General features: G+C 43.6%; 1 protein-coding gene across 3 annotated transcripts in view; it reads right to left on the bottom strand.

The window, feature by feature from the left end:
* Nucleotides 1–2,985: 2,985 nt before the first annotated feature.
* The window catches only part of NUP214 (nucleoporin 214), a 45,307-nt gene continuing 24,578 nt past the window's right edge, over nt 2,986–23,714 (bottom strand). For 2 of the 3 annotated variants that reach the window (XM_035341340.1, XM_035341342.1), the window contains 12 exons: nt 23,290–23,365; nt 22,508–22,616; nt 21,172–21,274; nt 19,336–19,409; nt 15,909–17,666; nt 14,374–14,444; nt 13,706–13,862; nt 11,849–11,998; nt 9,423–9,594; nt 5,772–5,914; nt 4,906–4,930; nt 2,986–4,258 (listed from right to left, as the gene is read on the bottom strand). In XM_035341340.1, coding sequence (XP_035197231.1) covers nt 4,225–4,258; nt 4,906–4,930; nt 5,772–5,914; nt 9,423–9,594; nt 11,849–11,998; nt 13,706–13,862; nt 14,374–14,444; nt 15,909–17,666; nt 19,336–19,409; nt 21,172–21,274; nt 22,508–22,616; nt 23,290–23,365 — 2,872 coding nt within the window. In that variant the 3' untranslated portion in view covers nt 2,986–4,224. The remainder of the gene's footprint in view (nt 4,259–4,905; nt 4,931–5,771; nt 5,915–9,422; nt 9,595–11,848; nt 11,999–13,705; nt 13,863–14,373; nt 14,445–15,908; nt 17,667–19,335; nt 19,410–21,171; nt 21,275–22,507; nt 22,617–23,289; nt 23,366–23,714) is intronic. The other variant, XM_035341341.1, reaches the window with a different exon arrangement.

Below are 23,714 nucleotides of genomic sequence, written 5' to 3'. Positions count from 1 at the left end.
AGCCTGCATCAAGGTTCCCAAGGCTGCCTTTGAAAATCGGCCAAGTGCCCCCCAGCAGCCTGTTGGGTGCGGAGCCCTGGCAAACAGCAGAGCTCTGGAGAGCCAGGTCCAAACCTACAACACTTTGTTATTTTGGGGCTGCCCTGCATTTCCCCTTCAAAATACAATACTGGCTTGTTTCACCTCTGACCTGGACGGTGTCCTAACACCCATTTAAACCCAGCATGGGGACACAGGAAGCTACTGGCACCTGCAAAGCAGAGCTGCCCTGAGGCAGACCCCTTCCTACCAGCTCAATTCTTCAGGAGCCACCGAGCACGGCATGACTCCAGCCCCCTTATCCAAAAGAGAGGGCTTCCAGAGGTGCTGAGCGAGGACCCTGTGCTTAGGCAGGACTGCAGAGCACTGAGGGCAAAGCACAGCCCACGGCTGTGAGCTCCCAGCGCCTACTGCAGCAGCAGGGCTCAGGGACAGCCTGGTTTTATCATCTGAGGAAGAAGCTGACTGGCAAGGCACTTGATTCAAACCTCGTTTGCAGGAAGCATTACGAGCTCAGATGCAGGTGCTGGCTGCACAAATTGTGCCCACCCGTGATAAAGGCATGCACAGTGAAGTCCAGGCTTTCCAGCAGGAGCCAGACGTGCTTGCAGAGGAGCTTTGCGACCTCCTGAAAGCTGCAGAAAAATGAGATGTGGACAGTGTGAGACAGGAAACACGCTGAGTAACCCTGGGGCCCAGCAGGGAGCTGCGCCGAAACTGCACGGGCACACGCAGGTGTGCAGAGGGGAAAACCACAGCGAGATGTCCACGCACACACCCCAGGGGGAAACATTTGGCCTTTTCTCCATGGCTCCAAGACCCCGGAGCCTTCCCTCTCCCTGGAATTGCTCCAGTGCCCTCTCCAGTGCCCATGCGAGTTGGAACGCTCTCGTGTGGGGATGCGAGGAGGACCAGAGGGCTGGAGGAGGGCTGCTCAGCCCCGCTGAGCTGCTGTTGCCTCTTCCCAGCCCCTGGGGCTCAACGTGACATTTATTTTGGAACAGAAACTCCCTCAGCACTACCAAACGCTGCCGTGCCCAAGCCCCGTGCAGGGTTATTTTCCCTTGCATGAAATGCTGAAAGCGATGCACAAGGGCAGGCCCCATGAAAACCAAGAAGGGATAAATAAAACATCGCTTCAGCCCACGGGGCTGCTCTGGCAGGGCCAGGGCGAGGGGCTCACAGCAAGACCACCAGGCCTCCTTGAGGCACCTGCCTTCTGGAACACCGAGCCTTATAATGCAAAAAACTTTTAAGACAGGAGATGAAATAATTTTCCTCTTTGTGATAAAGCTACATGTCATCCCTTCCACCCCAAAAAATAAAGCCTTTTTTTCTTCGTTGCTCTTTTAGCCTAGAGGAAGCAGAAATACCCAGCCTGGTGTCTCTGAGGTTGAGGAAATCCTCCCAGCACCTCGGGCTCCCCCCACCCACGCCTGTACCACCACCACCAGAGCTCTGCCACGGCACAGCCTCACCAGCACTTAACATCTCGGGTGAGGGGAATAAATAAATAACTGGTTTTCTTGCATTAAAAATGATTAAGAACCTCCACCTTTGCGAAAAGCCTTGGAAGATTTCCTCTGTTACTGATATGGCCAAAAAAAGGCACAACCACATTCACTCAGGACAAAACGATCAGCTCCTTCTGACCAGTCCTGGAACAGTTGCCATTATTTCTTTGAAGATGGACAACAGAGCTAATGAAATAAGAGCTCCAAGCCCTGTTAGTCCTTGGCTTCTTCACCAGGTCTGCCAAGATGGGAGCTGGCTTTGTTAGCAGCTTTGTTCTTTGGTGGACATCTGTCCACAAGCACTGGGCAGGGGCCACGAGATCACAGGCCACCCAACACAGATGACAGACCACAACAGCTTCTGGCTGCCCCCAACCAGGCAGCGCACACACTCGCCAAGCTCTTGAGTCATCTAATAAAAATGCAGACTTTTCAGAGTTGACTTTGCTGTTTTGTGCATATTCCTGTAGGCTTATGGTCACGATCAGCCGCTGTGCTGCTCAGCTCCTCCAGCAGCTGCTATGGAAACCAGGAGCAGCACCCATCCCTCAAGGGCAGATAGTTCAGGGGGTTGGCTCCTTTCAGCCATGATCTCAGAAGCACTGTAAGGAAACAACTCGTTTGAGCAGAATCTGGAGTAATTATTATGGACTTCCACTTGCAGAGGGAAAGCTAAACAGGTACCAAACAGCACGGCAGGGACAACCCCCAACTGCTCCCATCATTCCAAAAGAGAAACTTTAAATGGCTCAGCATGCCAACATCGCATTCTTACCAAGCCAATCTTCTCCATAGCAAGAGGTTTATTAGCTGTCTGGGGGAGCACAGCTGATATGGCCTTGCTAGGAGGTGTCGCATGCCACAGCGATGGGAGATTAACGCAAAGAATTTAAGGTCAGTGGTTCGGGCCAGCTGCTATTTATAAAGAGGAAGGAAAACAGAACAGCGGTATCACCTCTAGGCCTTAAGAAATTTTGTATGGTCAAGGAGGACACAAGGGGAGCGCACACTTCAATCTCTCCAGCTTTTCCTTCCATCTCCGAACCAGCAATTTTCATCTCAGTCCCAGTGCAGTGGTCCCAGGGCTGCTGGCAGCCCCCCTCCTCCATTAGAAGGAAAGGGGAAGAAGAAAACCCACACAGCAGTGCTGCCTTGAGCACGACACGCTGCGTGCCAGGGTTCAGAAATCCAGGGCATATGTAAAAGCCTGAGCGCCTAGTGTCCTGCAAAGCCTCTTCACATCTAAAAATAAGCCCTCCTTATACACAACACTCACCGCATCTCAGTGGTCTTCCTTTTTAAAGGGAACCTAACTCGTGTCATTCCCAGGTGCAGGGAGATATGAAGGACACTTGCTACAACTAGGACAGGAGCTGCGTTGAAAGCTAACTTTTTAGGTCGACTTGAAAAAAAAGTGCTTTCTTCAGGAGCTGTTGATAGACACAAACGTTTAGTTCATAACACAGGATGTGAAAACAAGAGATTATCAGCTATTTACAATTCCAAATTCCATGCCCACTTGCCAACCAAACCCAAAAATGACACTTGTCGAATTGTACGCTACTCAAAAAATGAAACGTTTGAATGTTTCTGCTGAAAATAGAAAAAGCAGAAGTACCCCAAAACGTCCTATTAGGACCAACAAGATAAAACCATCCAATCTGCATGTATTCAGCTAATACATAAACCATTATTTCAAACGCATTTTTCACAGTGCAACAAAAACCCATTACATCATTTAGAGGTTTCATGGAGGTCAGATGCATCAAATAGAAAAAGTGTTTGTCCAGAACGCCTTCAGGGCATTCTTTAAAACATTTGCTCAATATGTTCGGGTATAAACATAGGAGAATTTCACAAACGTTATTGACTGAAGCTAAGAGCTACGGGGAAAAAGTACAATCTCATACACGTTAGGAAAAAACATAGCTGATGTTAGACACCAACAGCCAAAGTCATAAGCTGCAAAATCACTAATGCCTCCGGATGGAGGTCACATTCCTAATTCAAGGGCCAGAAGTTTTCCCCATAACCCGAGTTCCAATCTCTGAGTTCTGTGAAATTTACAGGAAGGTAAAAACGAGAAAGCTTTTACTTCCCACCTCTTTGCTGAATGTTACTGCCATGGGAACGTGTTCTGCACACTGCCAGTTTCTTCTCAGATAATTTCCTATTTCTCCACTAAGCCTCTGGCTCACACATGACTCAGTTTTAGCACTTCAGTGAGATAAGCATGCGCCCCATCCTATACTTAAAATTAGCAGGGCAAACTTGAGCCCCTTCTTAAGGGCCTAGGATAACCGGTCACTTGCTTCAATGAAATATGTGCTGGTTTGTATCAGAAACTGACTTGAGATACTCCCTTGTCTGAACATAAGAAAGACCAACAAAAAGCAAAGCTACCAGCAAGCTACCGGTATGCGGCTGGTTAACACACCTTACATGTATTTCTTCAAGATCCAGGGAGATAAACTCCTTTCAACACAAATAATATCAAGGCAGAAAAATAGTTTAATATAGAGCACAAGTTTTGCATAAAAAATAAGCATAATCTTTTTTTTTTTAAGTCAGAATTTATATTTAAAACAAAAGCTGTTTGGATATCGATCACATCGGTGACTCATGAACGTAGGAGCTACAGCACAGTTCTACAGGAGAGTTCAGGACGTTCTTAGCTTCTCCATCCACTAAATCCAGAGGAAGATCTGTGGAGCAGAAAAAAAAAACAAAAACACAGCAATGAGTGCTAGATTCTCCCTCTCCCTCAGGCTGTATTCTTCCAGTGTCCTGAGTATCAGAAGCTTATTCTGAGAATGTGTTGATTTTTCGAGCATCTTTTACCTGACACTACATCAACACATGCTAGCTAGATATAATTATGCTTATTGTGGAGCCAACCATCTGGAGAGATATATGTTCTCTGCTTGACAGGGAAACAAAGTTTAAGAATCTTGCTAAAAGCAATCCAGCAAGCCAGTGGCAGAGCGGATCACAAAGTTAACTTCATCCAGCCCGTAGTCCAGTTCTTTAACTGGAAGTCACCATCTCAATTCAGCCAGAAAGGTACTGATTCATTTCACACCTTGTTGCAACCTGACAAATGGAGTAGATACTAGATTCACACAAACAGCTTGAACACACACATCACGCCTCTCTTATGTGAGAGATTAACCTCACAGGGAAGGACACATTCAGGGCGTGGACTTTGAGCTCTACGCAGTGACACCAAAAAGGAAGTCAGAACTAGCATATTGCTGCTACTTGCAAAACTTTCTCTTGTACACCATTCAACTATTCTGTGCTGGTTCTAGTTGTATTTTTAATGAAGAATTAGACACAAGATGTTACTTACGTGTTAGTTGATCCAAAACCAAACCCTGAAAGAAATGCAAGATTGGAAAAATCATTGTTAAAAGGTAAAATAAATGCTTAAGATGTGTAGTCCCCTCCCACACATTGATTGAAAGACATTTCTTTCCTGCCTCAGGCCAAGGAAAGAGTGATGGGCAAACAATGGAAGTCAAATCTCCATCTAGAAGAAAAGTGACTTGCCTCAGTTCTTGAGTGCTTTGCTTTCGCTGGTAATCGGCTATGTTCATTTATTAGCAGCAAGTGCATACAATGAGCCCGGTTTATTCGCCTCTCCATGAAAACAGAGGGCTGCTTTCTGAAGATGGAGGATGTGCTTAATGCAAGGCAGTGGTGACAGACCACCAATGAATGCATCTTCTCTTAAAGGCTCTGTTCTCAGCCCTGTGTAAATCAAAGCTGCTTCACTGAACTTCATCAGATATAAAAAGATTGGGTACTGGTGTTCTAGCTCAATCTTGCAGTGCACGTTCTTTTGACACTAAGTACTTGCATACAGCTACCCATGCACATGCTACTGAAGAGGTATTATTTCTTGACATTTTCCCTTGAGAAGAAAGAACAGCTCCACAAAAAAGGGGTGAAAAGTAATAATCAGATGCAGTATGCAAAAGAAGAGCGATTTATTCACATGCCACACAGCTTATTTGCTGTGAGGGAATCATGAGATTAAGCCTGAGAAGACGCTAGACTCCAGCCTACAGCTGACTTCTGCCACAGCGACTTCTCTATAGCAGGACCGGGCTCAAACAGATTTTTGACAGGGAGCTAGGCAGTAACAGCTGAGTTCCAGGGAAACCTGGAGACCTAGGACCTGTATTCGGTTCATTATACTTTAGCTTCTCCTACCTCCTCCACCTGTCCCGAAAGCTGAGAATCCACTGCTTTGCGTGCCGAAACCAGTACCCTGTTGTGACAGCGATCCAAACGTCGGGGTATTTTGATTTGCTAGCGTGCCAAACGATGCTGTATTGTTACTGGTACCCCCAAACCTGCAGTTTAAAGAGAAAAATTGTGTTTACAAGCACATTTTCATTTCTAGTGGAAGTTTGTCCCCACACCCACAATGAAAACAGTGCATTCCTTAAACCAAGGACACATCAAAAGAGCAAGACCCCTTGATATGAAGAATTATAATTGTTCATTCTGGAACCGGATTTCCTGGTTTGTGAAGGACTGTCGCACACGTGAATGTCTGTTCAGTTCCCTTTCTTAATGGATACCTGGGCAAATCTATTCATGATTACACAGGGCACATTTTCAAGCGCTTGGCAAAACCAACCCCAGCCATCAAACGCAGTATCTTAATTCACCCTCCGAGTTATTTTTCCACCCTTCAAGCTCAAAAATACAGTATCATTTCATTTCACAGACAAGACAGCAAACAGCCATTTGCTATGAGTGGCTCATGGTCAGAGCATAAAGCAGAGCCCAGCTGCAGAGTTCAGAATTACAACTTTTGGATAGTACCTTACCCACTGCCCACGGAAATTGTCTGCAGATTTCTCAATTCCTTTCTCTCCCCAGCCCCTTTTGAAGCACACAGAGCTCTGTTGCTTTCCTGAAGATCTGCACCTACCTAGCACTTTTCCCCACCACTTTTGGATTATTTCCCTAATTGCTTTTGGGGACTGAAAAAAGAAATACATTTTTATATATGGAAATTGGTCTCTTCTCCACCCACTTCATCCAACCAAGCATTATAGAGCTATCAGCATGACACGCTAATGAGACCATGATATGCATTATAGTTCTCTGCCCCCCACATACACTTCCAATTCTGAATGTAAGAGGTGCACTCAAATAGCAGCTTCAAGTGTTTCTCTCTCAAACCAGGCAAAATGCAGACACAAACTATTCAAATGACAAGCTCCAGTAAAAGACCTGCAAGCGCACAATGCTACGAACACTAATCCAGTACGAGTCCCGCTCCGCACAGACTGGGGGGCAAGTTAAATGGTGTTCCAGCTTTGCAAGGCTGTGCTTCACGCATGCTCTGTCATTTCTGACAGAAAATACGAACCGACAGCACATTAACCCACCTCTCCATCCATCCAAATCTAGCAGAGATTTTTAAAAAATGCAACGAAAACATCAAAACATATCGCTCCAGATACAGGACAACCCTTGTAGCAGTGTGACAAGCAATTCACCTGGTAAAGGACGTCATCCCTCCTTATCCTAGATGCAGCTGACTGTACACACTGCTTCCATACACAGCATTAGCTATTCCGGGTGGTTTAGTGATTTTATACCTCCGGCCCTGTTAACCAGCCCCTGCACCTCTGGTCTGGCTCCTGACCCATACAGCTTGCAGACAGCTTCAGATCCGAACCTCAAACGTGATTTTCTCAGCAAGGACAGAACAGGTTTGTTTTTTTTTAATAAAAAAAAGGAGGCAGGTAGTGGTATGCATTTGAGAACAAGAGGCTTTCACAGTGCTCTGTCTCCTCAGGACTACGCCACGAAAGGCACAAATCATGTCAGCTCGGTGAAAGGAAGCAGTGGTGAAAAGTGCCATGGCAGCGTGGTTCAAACTACTTCTTCCAGCTGCAACTGTAAGAAGCTGTCTGTTGAAGCACAGCAGAGAAGCAGTTTAGGCTATGGATATTTTTTTTTAACATATAAAAGACGTGAGATACAGTCATTGCCTAGTAACAATTTCAACCTATCTCACCCAGATTTTCAGGTCTTTTGTCGAGCTCCTACACAAAACTGAATTGAGATGCACCTGAGGTTAGTTTATGAATGCAAAACCTTTATTATCACAAACACTCTGAATTTCAGACTTCACAGAAGTGCAGTGGTTTCTGTTTTTGATACCTAAGCTATTTATCAAGTGATGCAGATTCTTCAGAATTGAAGAAGCAACGAACCACATATTTAAGTTAGCAAGGTGTTTTGAGGAGCTTGGAGTTAATACTGCACAACGAACCGGCAAGTAACTTCACTGGATGTGGGATTTGAAAAGTCTTTAAGAGGAAGGCAGAAAGGAAGTCTTGCACAGGTGTTAAATTATATTCCAGAGTTAAACAATTACTTAAAACTTTACAACAAGATTTGCAAAGTCGTCTAGGGATTTTGCACACACTATTTTGAATTTTTTAAGTGAAAATCAAATTCCTTAGGCAGTTCTGAAAGTATCAGACCAAGGCTACACCTTTCTAATAGAGGAGAAACTCCCCAAACTTCCCACAAGTTAAGCCACTGAATCCTTTTTCCTGAGTCTGCAGACTCCTTATGCAAGACCTCCATTTGCATCTCTGTGCTCCTTGTTCTTTAAGCTTTAAGTTCCCATCTTTAAACTTTGAACATGTTCACCGAGTGCATCCAGTTTCAGTACAAAATCATGCAGCACAGTGGCTGAAAGTGGGAACTGAACAAAAATACCAATTGAACTGAAGTCATCTCTACAAGCGGATCCTTCTTTTTGGGGATCTAATTAAGCTGCTTCTGTTTTTACCTTTCCAAAGGGACTCAGCAATTTGCTGCACCAGAGTTCAGGATGTTGCTAAAGAACCTAGCTGAAGCCTCCCACAGCTCAAGGGTGCCCTGGCAGATGGGTATCTGCCTGATCTCATGTGGGGATCAACAAGTACACTTCAGGATGTTTCATGTGCCTTACGTAAAGGTAGTTCCTCCCAAAACGTAAGGCAAACACTTGCGAAATATGAAAACACTAAGATTGGGAAGATAACCCGTTTCCTTTTTCCACTCCAAGTTTCTCTGTTTTTAACTGGGTCTGTTCAGTCTCAGTATAATTATAGGACATGATGGCGAGTTGCTTGCTGGTGGCCCAGTGGCGAAGAGGTGGGTTTGCTGCCTATTGCACAAGTTGCCTTGCAAGGTTTGAAATTCTCTATTCCTTCTTTATCTCAGTAAATAAAGCGCTGTCTACTTTGGTGCCAAGCACAAGCTTAAGAGGTAAAGAATCAGGTAAAAAACAAATCGATGTAAGATAAACACAAATCAATCTGGGACCACAGCCTTTTACAAGTTCCTCCTCCCGCCCTCCAAAGGTGAGGGAACAGGCTGAATTCTCATTAGTATCTCCAGCCTGAATCTCACAAGTAGATAAGGTGGCTAGACAGCGTCACAGATGATATTTGTTACTTTCCTTGCTTGGCATAATTTGTAGGTCTAGACTTGAAGACATCAAGTGTGCACACAGAAAGTATTCCTGCCTTCACTTACACACACAAGATGACTCACATTCCCCCTCTTCCCCAGTCACTACAGCTAAAGATTCAACAAAGTTTCAGCATTAAAATGAGATCATACACATTATTTCCTTTGGGGTTAAGGTTTTTGGTTTATGCAATTTTCTTTTGGGATTTTTTTATTTGTGGGGCAGGGTGAAAGGGCACTTATAAGGACACTTAGAGCTTAGCATTCATTCACAGAATACATTCCTTACCTTTCCGGAGAGGTAACTAAGCATAAGAGTAGTTGTCATGCAAGGATATTACTTTCCCAAACCCTGGACCCTGGTTGGCTTACCCAAATCCTCCAGCGCTGGCTGCTGCTGTACCCTCGCCGAACACTTTGCCTCCCGTCGAGCCCAGAGGGCTTGAAAAGGTTGGGGCTGAACCGAATGCTGGCACCCCTCCAAACCCAGGGGATCCCCCAAAAGTGGGAGGGCTGCCAAACACTGGAGCAGCACCGAAGCCACCTGAGCAAAACAGAGGCAAAAAGGGGACAAGAATATCAAGTAAACAATAGTGGAGAAAAAGAAGAAAAGTTAGATTTCCAAACTCTAACCTCTACAATCTCTACAACAGGGCTGTTCATCTTGTCACATGGCACAGTATTATTTTTAAAACTAACTGCCACAAAGCTTGCAAACTGCAGGATAATTTGTTACATAAGTCAGGGATAAGAAAAGTACCCAATACATGTGAAGAACTGCAACCAAATTAAGAGACTATCCACAGAGCACCACATTCTGGGCCTCTTGAACACTTGAGTATCAACTCATTCTCCAGAGCTGTACTACAGGATGGAATTATATCATTCATGCTTGCACAGTGCAAAGGAATCTCTGCTTGCTTTACATAAAAAGACCAGTACTTAGCTGTGAGACAAGCACGCACAATAATCAAGTTATGGTAAACATACATATGGCAGGTAATAATAGACTGATGTTTTACTGTTATAAAAGACACCCATCCTTCAGCACAAAACTAGCACTTCCCAAGAAAAAAACCCTTAACTTAGGTAGTCAGTTTTAAAGTGAAGTTCTGCTCATCACCACTTAGACAAGTTACTGTGCAAAGCAACTGTGTATGTAAATGCAGGATGAACGAGCTTCTGCAAAGGGCAGCTTCATGAGCATTTGCTACTGTGTTTTGATGGCAGTGTTTTACCCTGGCTTCAGGTCTCACCTAAAGCCTTTCAAGGACACACAAGCTGCCTGAGGACAGAAAGTGACGCATATTTAAGTGCTTAAACTGGAAGAACTCTCCCGGTGTAATGGAGAAGGCTCCCCTCATCTCTTAAGATCAGAGAGTAAATATTAAGTTTGTTTTTGAGATGCTCCAGTGATACAAGAAGATTCAGCAGATGGGTTATTATCTAATGCTGACTTAAGTGGTGGAAACTAGGAGGCAATGATTAAATGCCAGGAACTGCAAGATTCATGCAGGACATTTAATGCAGGACATCAAGGACTGAACTCTGCCCTTGACAAATTTTGTTCAGGGTTTAGCTGCCTTCTGCAGCTCTGAACCAACTTTTACCCAGATGATTTTATTCTATGCTCATCTACCGGTATTATTGGCCTGTTTCTAATTGACACTGTGGAACGCGAAGGACACCTGCTCTTTTGTTTGACTAGGGCTGAGGACTGGGATAGCACCGCACATTTTAATACCCTGGGTGAAATTCCAGTCCACGAGACAAGGTAACGGATACTGTTTGGCTGTAAACACAAAAGGTCTGGAAAAAAATAAATGCTAGGCCTGAATTATTTAAACATAGATCAGATATCTTGTTACCTCTAGCTCTAGGAAGTTAGAGTATTTATCACGGGCTGAAGCTTCACTTGGGATACACTTTCATTTGCAATACATATTAACAGTTAGTGAAGAAAGAAAAGTGAAATATCCAAGTAATGAATCCAGGAGAAAAGGGGATCCAAATCAAGTAAATGCTTCCACTGTAGCTGAGAGAGGAAGATACACCATTTCTTCCAATATTCAGCAAACGTAACCAAAAGTTGGAAGGATCTGATGGGCTCTTTTTAATTGGATGTCTCTTCTGCACAAACCTCTCAAAAAATCCCACTTCAAAAAAAAAAATTAAATTAAAATAATCAAAAGCAAGATTACAGTCATTGGGTAACAGAAAATTAAGAGCATCCTTCAGCAATGCCCTTCTCCTCCTCTGGCAACAGACGCAGATGGGAGGTATGCCCGAGACAAAAAACTCAGCCCACTATCAAGTGGAATGCAATACTTAAGAGAAACCTTACAAACGGCTGCTGGATCTGATAGCATCATCATTATGCTCTCAGCCACTTCGCTAGCACAGAGCACAGCTCCTGTCAAAGCAGAGTGCTTCCTCTCAAAGCACTACTCCAAAGGTTGCTCTTAAGCACCATTGTCTCAAGACAATTTCAGAGATGACCAAGCCTCCCCGTGCTTTCCCCATGGATGAAGCTTCAAAAGACACCCCTGGAGCAGAACACCACCTTCCCTCAGTGTTCACTGTAAGAATGGTCTGAGGACAGAGGAGAGCTTTGCTCTCTGAACCTCTGTCTCTGTTTTTTGCCTGATAATCAATAAAAGTGAACATTTTGCCATTCAGTTCCAATGAACAATATATCACCACTAACCCGAGGCAATTTGGGGGGGCAGATGACAGTAAGAAGAAAGGAAGGTTTGTGAGGTCTCCTACATCTCATAAAGGGTGGGATGACAAGATACCTGCTTTGGTTGGACTAGAGAACCCAAAGCCTTGAGATGCCACGCTTCCTCCACCAGAGCTGAAAGTGCCTGTAGGCTTCTGCTCTCCAAAAGATGAGCTGCCAAATCCAAAGGTCTTGGCTCCGCTGTTCCCAAATAAGCTAGAAGAATCTGGGGAGATGAAAACCACTCGTGAAGCTTGTAACACACACCAATTTACCATTTAGCATCAAGACACGGAACAACAAAGATTTTTCTCTGGTGAACCGGGTGTTTTATTTCATTACAAAAACCAATACTACAATAAAGGAAGACTAAGTTAACGAGAACTGGGATTAATGGTTGAGGTCAGTGGATCATTAAAGATGTAATAAAATACAGAGATTTGCTCTCCCAAGTCTTTAAGTGCTACTTTTAGCCACGTGCAGCTAATTCTACAACTTTTCTTTGTTCCCCTACTTTTACTTTTCAGCCACTGCTTCCCCTCCTTCATGCTTTCTAGCTGCCGGACTCCACGCCTTCTGCTTTCCCTTACTGCCAAATCTAATTCACAAGTGATGAAATAACAAAACTGGGCAGCCCCAATTAAAGAAAAGCCACAGCTAAGAAATCATTACGAATAGCTGTTATGGCACACAAGGATACGTAACAATGGTAGATCTGCAAAAGCTGCACACGGAGGGCACGAGTGGGTCTCGCAGCATTTCAATCTAATTGCTACAGCAGACAACAGCATATATGCATCTCAGCACAAATTTTAGATTATTACAAAGACCCGTTAATCCAGAAGACTCCAGACTAATGTATTTTTAATCTAAATCTGGCTATAAAAAATTTTTACACTAGCTGGCAGTGATTGATTCTCGCATTAACAGTTAGTTTATAGCTTCTAAGAAAGGATTTCTAACAGGTCCTCTAAATTCCCTCCTGCAAAGGAACTCGATGGTAGCCCTACCGTATTCTTAACTTTCCATGCCTCCCTTTGCTAGCTTGGTTGGCTGGGCAAGAAACAACACGTGGGAGGGCTGGTTGGCACCTCACATGCAGATTGATTTAGCTAAAACACCCATATGGACTGCTGCCTTTTAGCTGGCAATTGGAGCAAAAGAAAGGACAAGCGCTGAGCTCCTCCTCCCAAAGAGGACTAACACAGTTTCTCTACTCTACCCAGCTTTCATGATGCTTGTAGAGTTGCCTGTGAGAGTCCCACCCCACCTACCACATCTGGATAAAAACCGGTGAAAGGAACGCTACAGTTCCCCAAAACAATTGCTGGGTGTATTTATTTCTCTTTACTAGGAACACATGACTCAAAAAAAAAATCACGTCTCCTGGACAAGAAAAATTACCGAGAGCTTTCCATGTATTATAGCAAGTTTTGATAAAATGTTACATGTGCTGCATGCAGACAGACATTGTAAGGACAGAAAGCTGAAGAAACTGCCCATCCACCACATACATTGACTTGGCTTCACTTCAGCATGGGATTCAAGGATTTTTACACTGTTCAGGCAGATGAGAAATAAAGAAAGCTTTCTAACTTGCAACGAAGTTGGAAACAGAAATTCAATTACAGGAATTTAGAGTATTTGATTTTAAATAAGCACTTGGCCACTGAATTCCCTACAGAACATAAATATTCTTCACACTTCTTGCATTTGCTTGTTTGTTGCAATTGCTGCCCTACTTGCTTTCCGTGAACCTAGAAGGAAAACTACATAAGAACACATCATGCATACTGTATGCCTCTGCTACCCCTACAAGCCTTTCATGGTAACGCAGAATTTAGTAAAAGACAAAGAACGGCAGAAAAACAGATGGGATCGCAAAGCAGATGGGAATCACGGCACATTTTGTATTCTTGTTTTCTTCACTTACTCTGGGAAGCTGCAGATCCAAATCCTCCACTGGAGGAACTGAAAGGATTCTTATTGGCTGCATCCTGACTTGGCTTTCCTCCCAAACCACTGAAGAAACCCCCATCTCTCCCACCATTTCCAGCTCCAAACAGGCCTCCACTGGAAGAAGATGGCTGCTGGAACACAAGAAGGACAGCAAGGGGATTTTAGAAGTCAGAGCAGCACATGCACCACGGGGTGATTTTTGGTTTTGGCCTATTCCCCTGAGAGTAGGCAGGGGCTGATGAACCAGCACACAGACTCTTCAAACGCGCAGTGCAATAAAACCTGACTGAAGTTACTCTCAAATCTCATCTACATAAGAAAATATGCCTTCGAAAAATCCTCTATACTGTCCAAGTAAGAACACTCCGCTTCCCATTTAGCAGGCAATAAAGGTTTATACTCCACCCCTACCTTAACTTCCCCGTAAGATGCTTGTCTCTCCATACCCCTTGGAAAACATTTATGCAGGTGCTGCTTTGGTGCCTCCTACATTAGCAAATATCTTCAGTACAGACGGGGACAATTTTTACTGACTACGTCATATTTCATCTTTTTTTTTTTTATTAGAAGCAGGTAGGGTACCCTGAACAAGTCCACTATATGTAACAGTCCGTTCTTTCTGCAAACACCATTAATACTTGCCTGGCCAAAGACAGTGCCTCCAGTATTAGCTGCCTGCCCAAACACAGAACCTGTGTTGCTAGAGCCAAAACCTGCCAAGAAAAGAAAAGGAGAATAAGTTACCAGAACTATTACTAGGATATAAGACAATTCAGGAACATGACACTAGTCCAGAACAGGGACACACCATGTGTATCCCTTGACAAAAAACATGGAACCAAATGGTGTTTCCCTAATGTACCTAGGTTGGCCAAATTTCAAGTATGTGCCAACAAATAATGCATTCCACTGAAAGTTTATTTGAAAGTCATTGTCCTTTTCTCTCCAATTTAAAAACAAACAGAAAATAAAAGGCCCTTTCACTTGTGGGATTACTGTTACCAACATAAAAGAATTGGATTTCTGTTAACATTGCTGTAATAATGTTGCAAGTCATGAACAGGCACTGTAGCATTTTGATTTCCCCTGTGTAGAGAGGATCTGAGCTTTGTTACCTAAAGATTTCTTTTATAGATAATGAAATGTTTTGATTAAAAAAAAGAACTCCCCATTCCATTTCCCAGTTCACTTAAATGTGCATTTTGTAATAAAACTTGCAGTTTCTATAATTAGGAACACCTTTCTCAGGCAGAGTTCACTTTCCCCTATTTAACTATTCTCTGCTACTGTAGTTAAAACGAACAAGCGGTTTGCCTGCAGTGCCATCATTTTTAATTAAAAGAGCCTAATTAGTTTTTCTTCCTTGAAAATACGTTCCCTGTTATTACTATGTACTTTTCACTTTTTCCCTTGAAGGTCTCTGAAGATTTTAGAGACAAAGCTTTGGAAAAACACAACAACATATTGCAGCAATGGGGAGAACAAAAGGACTGACAAAGAAGGTTCGACCTCTGCAATTTTACTGTGCAGAGGGGTAGCGGATGGTTACGCTACTGCTATGTTTGAGGTGCTCCCAAATGCAAAAGCAGATTTAACACTGTGGTTCCTCATTATCCCATCATTTTAAAGGCTTAACACATTTTTGCCATCCCAGATCCTGGTATAATAATATACCTGGCTATACATACACTGCTGCGTGGACTCTGCAGCCCTGCGAAGGAAGCACTGCACCTGCATTCACTCCCTTGAGTACAGCCTCAGAACCGCCTCGGTACTTCAGTGTAGCTGTTTACAACACACTAGTTGGAGAACTTTTACACTACGTTGAATCCAACACAATTCTTAAGCCATTATACGGCACAATATGTAATTCAAAATTAAATCTAGACAGACTCGGAAGTATGAGAGGAAGGCAAGATTGAGAAGGCTACATTCAGTGGCCTCCTGATAAATATCAAAGCAGAGCAAAAGCTCCTTTGGTCTCCCGCATTAGCTTCCTCCTCACGTGCACTGCAGCTCCTATTCTTACTAATTGAAAAAAATACATCAAGTGCCATAGGGGAAAAAAGGCATTAAAAATAAAAAAAGAGTCCTACTTTTCCCAGTGATATACTGCTTTCTTCCTTCAGTCAGACAGCACTGCTGGAATGCTGCATCTCCCTGCGGCTTGCTCTTACCTGAAGCTTGGCAGAAGCTGAACCCAGCAGATGATGTAGTAGTAGTAACGGCGGCAGTGTTACCAAAGACAGAGCCCCCTTGCCCAAAGGTGCTGCTCTGCCCAAACACCGGAGGGGTGGTTTGCCCAAACAGCCCACCCCCGGTGCTGGGGGATGGCTGTCCGAAGGAAAAGGAGCTCGCGCTGTTGGTGCTAGCCGGTGCTCCAAACACACTGCCACTGCTCGAGGCTGCAGTGGAAGCCGCCGGCTGGCCAAAGGCAGGCATTGTCCCAAATCCCGACTGGCTAAAGGTGAAACCACTTGAAGAACTGCTTGCTGGTTGCCCGAAAGTTGGTGCTTGCCCAAAGGCCGGCTGACCAAAGCCCCCAGTAGTGGTGGTGCCAAAAGCAGAAGTACCAAACCCCGTGCTGGCAGCCTGCGTGGTAGCGGTGGCAGTGGACAACGTACTGGTGGTGAGCTGCCCGAAGGGAGATGATGCTGTGGTACCTGCCGGTAGTTGTCCAAAAACTGATGGCGTGGAAGGAGCAGCGGTTGTGTCGCCAGTAGGCTGGCTAAACGCTGAGCCAGAAGAGCTGGAATTTGGAGGCTGAGCGAACACTGAGGAGCTTGCAGAAGTCGGGACAAACACAGAGGCACCAACAGCTGGACTCTGAACACACGTAGCGACATCAGCAGCAGCAGCCAACGTGCTCGCTGGTTCTGCAGGAGAGGCAACGTTTGTCGCAGCGGTCGTTGCCGGGATGTTCTGATCTGGTGGGACGGACGCAGAGGCAGCGGAAGGCACCAGTGCCTTCAAATCACTTGTGGAAGCTGGAGTAGCAACAGCATCAGGCGGAGGTGCTACTGAAGCGGTACTAGAGTCCACAGTGCCGGTGTCCCCACCTGCTGCCTGGGGTAAAGCAGGTTCTTTGATGGACTCTGAAAGCTGTACCTGTGGTTGTGGCAACTGAGTCATTGGAGGTGAAGACCCAGCTGCTACAGCTTCGTTTTCAGATGGTTTTTCCGAAGCAGGCAGTGATTTGGCATCCCCTCCACCCTTGCTAGAAGCTGCCGCAGGGGCAGCAGTTTGTGATGAACTCAAGAAACTTCCAAATGTCGAAGCAGAGAGAGTGGAAGGGGTAGAGGTGGATGTGCTCATACTGTTTGCTTGCTGAAGACCAAACGAAAAGGTGGGTTTGTTGCCACTGGAGCCTCCAAGGTTAAATACCCCAGAAGACCCTGTGCTGGTTATCTGGATGTTGCCAAAGAGGCTGCCTGTAGCACTAGTGCTGACGGACGCGGTTGCTGTGCCAGCTGACGTGACTGACAACGAAGTGGCTTCTCCAGCTTTTCCTAATGACAGGGGGGCACCGAAGGTAAAGCCAGAAGGCATTGTTGATGCTTTAGTTGACTGTGTTCCTGCAACACTGATGGACGGTGCTTTCGTGGTGGTCTTGACGTTATCATCTGCCTGACCAACACGTAGCCCCGAGAAGCTCCCAAGAGTTTCTCCAGATAGATTGCTCTGAAACAAGTGATCCCCCGGCTTAGATGGAGAGAGATCCAACTTGCCAGAGGCTGCGGAGGGAGCAGAAGACATTGTTGCAGCAGGTTTGTTGGACTGAGTGCCATCTGCTGAAGAGCTACTTGCTGCCACAGCTCCTGAAGCACTTGCTGGCTTGAGGGACCCAAAAGCAAAGGAGCTTTCAGGGACTGCTCCAAATTTGGAACCCCCAGCAAGCGAAAATGAATCAGGCTGGTTGGACTCCTTAGCAGGGGCTGTCAGTGAAAGACAGAAGGTACAAATTGAGTTATGGTGTGCAAAGCTCATTCATCACTTTTTACAATAGCAGCAAGGTTTAGTGCTTTACAGACTGGAAGGTAATTCTCTTGCCTAAAAACTGTAATGCCTCCTGGCAAACAAGTAACTGTCACTTCCACATGCATTCAATATTACAACAGTGACATTTTCTGATGCCTTTATGGACAGGGTTACAGTGACAAACACTTACTTCTGTGCCCCAGCTTCCACTTAACCATCCTTTCCTTTGAGTCCAGACAATTTCCCTTTTTCAACAGGCAGATAATAAAGATCATTTACTTACAGACCATTTGTCAGTAACACCATTTCTACCCTTTTTTACATGGTTCAGCTAAACAATTCCTGACACTCACCACAGAATTCTATGTGTAAACATAGAATTCTCTTCTCAGAAGAGAATTGGGTCATAAAGGTACTTCCAGTACTTGAAAAATCTTTGTCAGAATCAAATCTTTGTGTATTAATTTAATCATTTATAGAGCACTGAACACTGGCTCTATGAAGCCCGTTTTCAGCTTTGAAATACTAGAGGAAAGCTGACAAATGTAGTTGCCAAATCACTTTTAAGATTTACTGCTGTCTAACAGTGTGAAACTGCTGAAGTTCTAAGGGAGACTAAACCAGCTTTACTTGAGGAATTGTCATTTCATTTCTGAGCACCACTGAAATTCTGACTTGATGACATTGCATTGGGGTTTGGACCCGGGATCAATCTGGACAAGGTACAGGAAATCTGCAGAGAGATCAACTCAATGAACAAAAAGTTCTTAGCACTGGCACTACCCTTGTCTTTTACCCTATTACTACCAACACTGGAAAAAAACATCCTTTGTTTCTTCCTGGGGCACTGAAATTCGTTCTGTTCTTCCATCACCAGCTAACAAAAGCAAAGACACTTGTGCCATGGAGTAGAGTAAGGTAACTGCCCTCACCCAGCGCTGTGCTTTACAGGTCTGTTTCCTGCCCCTCCCGGTCCTCCTTTAATCTGTGTTATTTACTTAACTTTTATGTTAACTTAATCTTCAAGTTTTAAGCCATGTTAGTTCTCTCTGCTTAAGGTCAATGGGATATCAGTAGCATTGCTGTGGCTGACTACCTAAGGATAAAAGCAAGCCAAGATCTGTTGGAAGAGGTGTTATCTTTTATTAGAGTAACTGACAGCATCGGAGGGGAGGGAGGGCGGGAGGAAGACTTTTGAGCATACAATCTCTTTTTCAGGGCTGAAACTAGAGGCAGTACACTTCTTTTATAAGTAATACAAAGCTTCCCCTGATATTCCCCTCCCATTACTAAATGCTCACTCCACTTAACGACAGCTTTCTATATCAGACCACCTTGGCAATCTACAGATTAAAGAGAAGATATGCAGATATTACCCCTTTTCATAAACTAGTACCTCCTGGATGCTCTTGGCAGCAAATATTTTGCTTACTCTTAATTGAAAGGCAGGTGGCCTAGATTCTTGTCCATTGCAGGGCATAATCCAGCATACGTATACAATGTTATTGCAGCTATTGCACATTTAATAATAGAAGTGCAACATAAAACAACAACCAAATGAATTAGGAAGAGTAAGCATTCTCTTAGCATCGAAGAGATTTTGTCTGCACACTCTTCCAAACTAACCTTGTGAGGAAGCGAGGCTGGGCAGCGTCGGTGATGAAGCAGCTGATGTGACAACACCAAAATTAAACCCAGACCTAGCAGGAAAGAGGAGAAAGGGAACGAATGACTTTGAGACTGAAGTGTTGAAAATTCCAACCCTATGATTAACACAATGCTAAGCCTCAGATTTCCTGTATGAGTTTGTACTAAGTCAGACACATGGGCACGTGCACAGGAACCAAATGAACAATGAACCAAACCCTTCTAACTTCTGGGAGACCAGCTACAGCAGAAGCTATAGCAGTGACTACAGCTTACTTAAAATTTAAAAATCTGAACGGTAAGAGAGTGCATGTATGAAAGGGAACAGCCAGACACTACCATCATTTGAAAAGGAGATCACTCATAGCAAGACAGAAATTGAGTTTCTGTGACTATTTTACATTTAAAATACTAAATCCTGCAAAAATACTATGATTTTTCACAATGAGCACTGGAGTCCTCCAGAGACCTTCATTCCCCAAGGCTTTTTAAGCTTTCACACTGCCTTGTCCTCTGATTCTCAATGGCCAGCTCCTGATAGTCAGGATGTGTAAGACACCCCAAACAACAGCACTGTATTTAGTGTATGGTTTATAGACTGAGGCACTGCAGCCTGGGACAAAGGCAGGGTTTGTTTGTTTTTTGAATCTGAATTTCAGTGTTTCAAGAAGACTATTTTAGCCTTTTGAAGAGTACTGCAAGGTGTTTAGGTAACGTCCACTTGACAACCAATGTAGAAATGATTAAGACTGAATGAAAAATCATTTGAAAGCATGTATGTGTTCTGAAGTGCTTAGCGTTACCTGCTTCATAAAGAGAAACTTCAGTATTAGATAGCTAAATACGCAGAATCCCAAACAACTATTTCAAAGGAGTCACCCCTCTTCCCCAAAGACACAATACAATCAAAGAAATATTTTTCTCAATCCCTGCAAAGCAATCTGGAAGAGAGGTTTCAGAGTAACTTTGTGTTCGCAACATGTGCCTTGCTTTGTATTACTGTTATGTAACACAAATCACGAGATGGCACGGTGACTCTTTAGTCACCTTCATGAATAGACTACCTTTCAAGCCACAACATGGAATTTGTTTTGTTGTTTCAAAATAAAAAAAAGGCAATTCAGCAAGTTTGAACATTAATACAAATTTCAAGTCCTAACTGGGAATTCCAGCACTTGTGTATCTCAAAGCTTTTGCAAACACTGGAAACCTGTAGAGGTATGCCCAGGTTAGAAAAAATATCACTCTCTTTGGAAGCCATCTTCAGAGGTGATGAGCGTTAGTATGATCATATCCAATTTCTTCCCATTCTTCTCTGGAAGTAGAAACCTCCAGGGTTCAACCTCTTCTTGTCACTGTAAAGCCAAAGTTCATTCTCACACATCCCCGCACAACTTGCTTGGGATGATTTGCCTGCTACTGCTCTTTGTTCACTGAATTAAGAATGGAGTTTTAAACCAGCTGAGGTCTTTTTCCTCTTCCTTAACCCCAAGACACAAGATGCACAGTGTACGTTCTCTGACTCTACGAGATGCGGTCTCACATCATCACCTGGCAACCTACCAGATAGCTGAGAAATGCCACTATACCCAGTGTATGATTTGTTCAACAGCCCACTATAAATAAACCAGTTTAGCCTTATTTGCTCTGCATTTTCTTGATTGGTTACAGATTGAAAAGTTCAAAGTGACACAATATCATGCCAAATTCTCACAAACTTCCAATATTATGCAGCTCGTAGGTAACTCTTGCTGGAACAGCTGACACACTCATACTTAAGGTCAACTACAAAGAAATAATAAACTTCATACGGACCCCACAGAAGAAAACGAGAATGCCTTGTTGAGCTGTGCAGTTGTTGCTGGTACTGATGTCACTGTAGAAGTCACAGCTGTAACTGTTTTTACTGTCCCTTGTCCTGTAAGTTACAAGAGGAAACATTACAAAAAAGACAACAGTGGCATGCCATTCAACTGTAAAAAAAAGAATCGTTTGCATACAGTCTGCATTTTTTATCCATTAGAAACAAAGAGGTTTTGCCACTTTTAGTAAGCCGTACTTGTGCACAGAAACATTCCTGATGATGTTAGAGCAACACAGAATATCTGAATTACTTGAAAGATGTAAGCAATAACATATCTGACTAAAGTAAAGAGAGGTCTCACTATCTTGACAGTAAAAATATTAAAATCAAGAAAACCTTGGTAAAATCTCTCATCAACATATCAAAACGTATATCAAATGAAAAGGAAATGGAGCAAAGTCAGGAGCTGACGTTTTCAGCAAACTGAAATTTAAGTAGTATTTGCTACAGTCAAATACGACTCTTAGCTATTTTTGCTGCTTCTCACCCCTGGCTAAAAGGCAAGCTACATCCACAGATTAAAGTCAGAAAACCAATAAAGATGAATTTCAGACATTTATGCAAGAGGCTTATAAAACCATATCCAATGCAAGCTTTATCATCTAACACACATTAAAAATCAATTCCTTTCTTCCCTGAGTTTCCTCTTCTCTCTTTTGTGCTAAATGATCATTTCCTTGTAAGCTTCTAAACAAAGTGTGTAAGCCTACAGTATCTGAATTGGTTTTAAAGTTGGTCCTACAGCCTAGTACACAGCAGAGCCAGCACCCAACTTATTTCAGGCAAGTACACGCAAGCTTAAGTCAGGTATTCCTACAGTGCTGAAACCTTTAGTATAGAAACACTCAAGTCAGACACGGCATAAAGAAAAACTATTCCTGTTACTTCAGGATGTAATCACTTTCCTGCAAGAATGCAGGAACTTTTCATGTTTAAAAAATAAAATGGCAAAGACAGATGCTTTTCATCTGCTGTCAAACAGCTGCCTTTGGTTTGATGAACTTTCACCATTACTTGTTAAAGGTTACAGATTCTCTGAAAGTGGAATCTGAATTCTAGGATCACTGAATTCTAGATGCAGGCACTCAGACAAAACACGGGACTGTAATAACACCTCTTTCCTGACATTCTGTACTCTGTTTTTTCAAATTCTCCTCCTCAACATTAGCATAGCAGCCTCTCAGTGGAGGCAGATCTTTTTCCCATCTTCATTCTCTGGACTGTACACCCTGACAGGTGGCAAGAGACACTCAGGCCTTAAATCTATCTCCACCATGGACAACTCACCCGAGATTTTGTTTCCAGATGGCGTTGGACCAGGTGTAGATGCCACAGGACAAGGTGGAGACACAGAGGAAGGAATAGTTTGTCCCTTCAGGGAGCTTGCTAGAGGTGTCTGAAAACAAAAACACTTTAGGTCAACACAGCCTGAGCATTAACAAAGGCCCTTCTGATCTCAGTCCGATATGACAAGAGTCAGGCAAAGACCTGAGAACAAACTAAAGCAAGCATTTGGCAGAACCTCCCATCTTGGGTCCAGATGCCTTTACAGTTCAATACAGGGTCAATACTCAACTTTTTCAACAAGTCTCTTCCAGAGGCTGGTAAGCCTCCACGTGCAACAGCTCACTGATTCCAGGAGACTGGTGCCATGGCTTTCCAATGTGTGGGAATAAAACTTAGCAGCTTGTCCACCATTAAGAAATGTTTTCAGTAAGATACAGGATAGGGAAACTGTCTCCCTTCATTACCTGGCACTTCTTTTTGGTGAAATTTGGGTATATTTAACAGGGTTTCTCCTTTGTTGTTAGTTGCAACCCTTACTGATGCAAGGCCATGGCCATTGGATAGCTGCAAGGTTTTTTCGTAGAGAGAAAAGGCAAGACATAACAAAGATAAACCTGACACCACCCTGTCAAGGTCACTGATAAATAAATGCTTTGCCAAGAATACAAGCAAGCTGTGAAAAGAGACTGTTAGATTACCTGTTCACTAACTGTACACCCCAAACTTTACTGAACATGCCCGGGTACAGTAATCCAAAGGAAAAGAGTTCTATACCAAGATACCTGTTTAGCTTGATTTGTAGCAACAGTTGCCAAAACCTGGTGGACTGCCTGGGCTGCAGAGTGAGGAACGGATGATCTTAAAAAGAAAAGTTAAAATGTTAAATGAATGATTATTTTTAAAGTAATTTGCTTGCATCTCAAAAAGCACAGCTTCCAGAAGTCTCAAACAACCACCGTTATTAAAGATTCCACACACAACTCCAAATGAACAAACCTGATTAGGGAATAAACCTCTTAAATGAATCAGCCACATTTAACAAAGGAAGACTGCAAATGCATTTAAAGCTCTAGACTTAAGCGATCAAGCCTTCTCCACACACTCTCATCTCTGAAGAGAGTCAAGCCTTTCTATTTTACAAGCATCCGATGAAAAATCAGCAGGTAAGGGGATTACAATTTTATGCCTAGTGGATAACAAATGTAAG

This window comes from Oxyura jamaicensis, chromosome 17, assembly GCF_011077185.1.
Source record: "Oxyura jamaicensis isolate SHBP4307 breed ruddy duck chromosome 17, BPBGC_Ojam_1.0, whole genome shotgun sequence".
Taxonomy (NCBI): Eukaryota; Metazoa; Chordata; class Aves; order Anseriformes; family Anatidae; genus Oxyura; species Oxyura jamaicensis.
The sequence above is the reverse complement of the archived record's forward strand: the minus strand, read 5'-3'. Positions and strand labels throughout refer to the sequence as shown.